Source organism: Eupeodes corollae, chromosome 3, assembly GCF_945859685.1.
Source record: "Eupeodes corollae chromosome 3, idEupCoro1.1, whole genome shotgun sequence".
NCBI classification, from domain to species: Eukaryota; Metazoa; Arthropoda; class Insecta; order Diptera; family Syrphidae; genus Eupeodes; species Eupeodes corollae.
The window spans coordinates 10,531,295-10,535,460 of NC_079149.1; the positions used below are offsets into that span (position 1 = coordinate 10,531,295).

Here is a 4,166-nt window from a genome sequence, read left to right on the forward strand (position 1 = left end):
TTTTGGCTGTAACATTTGTTGAGAACACTCATTCACATTTTCAAAAACTATATTTTTTAATCCACCATCTGTTTTCTGAAAGTTTTCCAAAGGAAATAACCAAGTTATCCAGTTGAGTAAGGACTAGTTTTTTTAGCTTTTGCATTCGTGTCACTTTCTTTTTCTATGGAAGTAGATACAGCGATGCACCTTATTCCGGCCAAAGAATGTAATGTATTTAGTCCATCTAACGTTCTGAAATTAAAGTCCGTATCATCAAACACAAATTGGTTAAATGAACCGCTGGAATCTGGTCGAGTGTGGCAAATAGCTGATATCTCCAACGACTGAGCTTCATAGTATGACGAACAAAACCCTAAGCTTGATATTAGGTTTACCAACTTCTGAGAACCGAGCTTTCTGTATATAAATAAGGCAAGGTTGCTTAGTATTGGAGACATGAATGATCTGGATCGCACAGCCGATATAATACTATGGCCTATTGCCATGCACTTTCTTTTTCTATTTTCAGAGTTTTAGGTACATAATCGTCATCAACGTGTTTGAAAAATCATTATATGCCTATAGAGTTATTTTACAAACTTTAAAACTTTTTTTTGTGAAGGCAATATTTTTCGTTTATTGACTGGACTACAACTACATATGTACATATATGTAAAAAAATAAAATAATTTTACCTTTAAAAATTAAAATTTTACTTAATTTCTCAAAAAAATCCTTAAAATATTAATTCTCAACTTCCTCTAGGAAGTTATTGTAATGGGTCTGATATGTCGAATTCAAAATTTTGACACTTTCCAACGTTTCGAGGTCCCTAGATTTAAATAAAGTTGTTTCTATATTTGAGTGAGTGGTTTTGGTTTTTTTGGTTGACCTCAAATATCTCAGGCTAACGACTTTAATTAAATTGTAACGTGACGTGATAGCGAACATATGTCAACTTGAATATATTTCAAACAAAGTGAAGAATTACGTTTTTGGCATCAGGTAAAATTTAAGAAAAATCAAAATTACGGTTTTCTTAAGAAGAAATAAATATTTAAAAATATCATGGCAACAATCAAAGATATTGCCTTCAAACTAATTTTATCATTTAAACAAAATATTGTTTTTAACATTTATTAATTTTTTTTAGAAAAATCCAACTGGCAAATTTTTATAAAAAATACAAATCTACTGAAAATACAACGCAAAATTGGTAAAAACAGATGTTTGATTTAAAAATATCGAGAATAAATTGAAGGTTTCAAAATTATTTTATTCTATGCAAAAGTTTTTTGCTACCGTAAAAAAGTTCTTAGAAAAACCGAATCAGTATTTTTTTAAGAAATAAAAACTTTGCAAAAATTGGTGAAAAGTGGTTTTTGACTACAAATCTCGGGAGGGAAATCAGATATTTAAAACGAATTCATTCTATAATATATGAAGTACTATTGTTAGCTTTTATTGTTTTCCTTAGAATACCTATTCAAAAAACTAAAAAATGTTTTTTGACTAAAGTATCTTAGGAACAAAGAAAGGCATTGACTTTAAGGTTTTTATATCTTGCACAAACTGTTGTTATTAACTTTTTTAGAGTTTAAGAAAAATTTACGGAATGGAAGTTGTCAGTGTTTTTCGTATCCCAGCATCTTTTATTTAAATTGCTTACGATTTCATAAAAATTACCACAATTTTTATTCTTGAAAGTAGTTTTGATCTATTTGATTTGTTGACTTCACATCCTTGCTTTGGTGTTATCCTGTTGAGTCCATTTATGAAAATGTGTATTTTGTCCTAGAGCAAGCTTTGCAAATTGCAATTTTTTTTAATCAAGATTTTAAACAAATAGAAAAATTACATTTGTTTTAAAACCAAAGCTATAGAAAATGTTGGAAAAAATTGGCACCCATTGTTTTCAATTCTATTACCATTAAAATATGTATTGAAAGGATACAATTTGTGCCCCTTATTAATTTTTGAGAGTCGGAAAATTCAGTCACAATTTCTTTGTAAATGTTTAAAGTCCATGCTAAAGGAATTTTCCATTGTTTCTTTTCGGTACATATGATATTTTTAATATTAAAAAATGCAACAAAAACGTTTTCTAAATCTCATTAGATTCAAACGTAAAATGATCACTCATAAAATACCTACACACTTGTTCAAATCAAACTCGTAACCAAACAAAAAATTGTGGGACAACAAAAACTCCTTAATCAGCTTTAAAACAATAAAAGCAAGTTCTTGCGACTCCTGGTGATGCAAATAAAGAAAACAAGTAGGAAATCGGAACACAAAAACAAACAACTTAAGGTACACGAGTACTCCCATGAAATTAAAACTCCTTCCCATCTTTTACGCCAATAATCACAATAATGACATCTTTTAACGTCTCAATTAGCTAGGTCGTTCGCTCTTTAACTGATGGGAATCACATTTTGTATGTTTTTAAACATATAAACAAACCATATCACCTTGGCATTCATTGCCTCCATATTGTGTTGAATCAATGTTTCTTCATATGAAGCTCAAAAAGTACACCTGGTTTCCATGCTTTTTTCTTGCTATCATATCATGGAAACTGTCACTTATCTGTGAAGTTTATTATCAAGGTAAACCAAAAACAAAAATTTTACAAGAAAGAAAAAGAAAATCAAAAGTTGTAATAATAATAAATAACTAGGAAAACCAAATCTGTAGAGAAAAACTGCTAAAACTTGTCTCCGTGTTAAAGTACCGTTACTGGTTGAATGGTTTCCTTCTTTGCCTTACTTCTTTTATTTTTCTATACCTATGCAATAACAACGTGGGCATAACTCGAGACAGCAAAACAATCATAGCAATCATCTTTGGCATTAGCTCATGGCTTTAACTCTATGTACCCCAACCCTAACTCCAACCATCAGCGTCAGCATCAGCTTTAGTTTCAGCCTTCAGCTTCCAAGTCCAAGAGACACAAACGGCTATCTTCATTTCAACTATTATTTCGATGCCAGGGGAATGGGAATGTCAGTATGGCAGCAGAAGAAAGAAGTATGAGAGGAGCTATATTGGCGTCACATAATAATGGTTATACGCTCGGTTAGACTGCGGCGCGGTGGTGCTTGCTGCAGCGAGGAAAATTGTCTGTTTTTCTATCGCATGCAGTTTTTTTGTTTCTAGTATCCCCCAAGCAGTTTTCCCTCCCTCACGAATTGGCGGGAAATTAGTTTTTCTTTAAATTTTGCAGCTTCCATATTTAAACAGGCATCCGCCACGACTATAATGGTAATACGCTGTGTAACGGTGACGCTGAAACAACTAAAACAATCGCCTCGTGAATCCTCTGTCTCCAACTTTTGTGTACCGGAAGTGAACCTATAAAACAATACTTTCTGCAGTGAACTCAAAATATAAAAATTGTTTTTAGAAAAAAAGTGCTTTTGTTTCGAATCTCAAAAATATGACATTGACCAGGAGTGTAAGTCATGTTTTAAAAAAAAGATTTTTCAAGTGCTATAATCGTGTTGTGTTTTTTCTTCTTCTTTATTTAATCTCCATACAGATGTGCGTCTTTTTTGTGTTAGCCCTGAGCATCATAGCTCTTTCATATGGTTACCCTGGAAAAGAAAAAGCGAAGTAAGTAAAAGTCAGTGGGTCTTTTGTCCAAGAATTTAGTTTGAAAAGTTTATTTTTATCTGTTATAGAATTCGAATTCACGTTCCAGTAAAACACCACACTCACGTCCATACAAAAACCATTATCAAGAAAGTTACAGTTCCAGTTCCGATTCCCATTAAGGAACACGTTCCGGAAAAGGAGATCAAATACGAAGTTGAAGAGGAAGATGATGATGATTTCGGAGGATACCATTATCCAAAATCAAATATTCATAAGAAAAAACGAAAAATACATCATCCATTTATTTAGTTGGAAAATGAAAGATGCTACATTCGTAAAGAGGCACTTTCCTTAGCGGTTATACCAAATTTTTAACTATGCATGCAGCGGAAAATGCAGAAATGCCATAATTTCAGCATTGTGTGTTTATTTCCATTGATTTCTCATATATAATAAGTTTACCAATCACCCTCCCCCCTCTAGAGTTTATAAGGCATAAATTATTTCTTTTGTAAGTTTATATAGAAGATAAGAAAAATTATGGAAGAAAATAAAATAACAATTTTTAAATTGTATTGCAACAT

At 31.7% G+C, this 4,166-nt stretch overlaps 1 protein-coding gene across 1 annotated transcript; it reads left to right on the forward strand.

The window, feature by feature from the left end:
- The first annotated feature begins 3,111 nt into the window (after positions 1–3,111).
- On the forward strand, positions 3,112–4,166 carry LOC129952070 (uncharacterized). The gene is made up of 3 exons (XM_056064497.1): positions 3,112–3,442; positions 3,527–3,600; positions 3,669–4,166. Exons 1-3 carry the CDS (start codon positions 3,425–3,427, stop codon positions 3,889–3,891), a joined length of 315 nt encoding a protein of 104 aa, XP_055920472.1. The 5' UTR covers positions 3,112–3,424; the 3' UTR covers positions 3,892–4,166.

What these genes read in the sequence shown, in the direction of transcription:
- LOC129952070 (XM_056064497.1), top strand. An exon ending in CCTGGAAAAGAAAAAGCGAA is followed by an intron (nt 3,601 to 3,668) that starts GTAAGTAAAAGT and finishes TATCTGTTATAG; the next exon opens with AATTCGAATTCACGTTCCAG.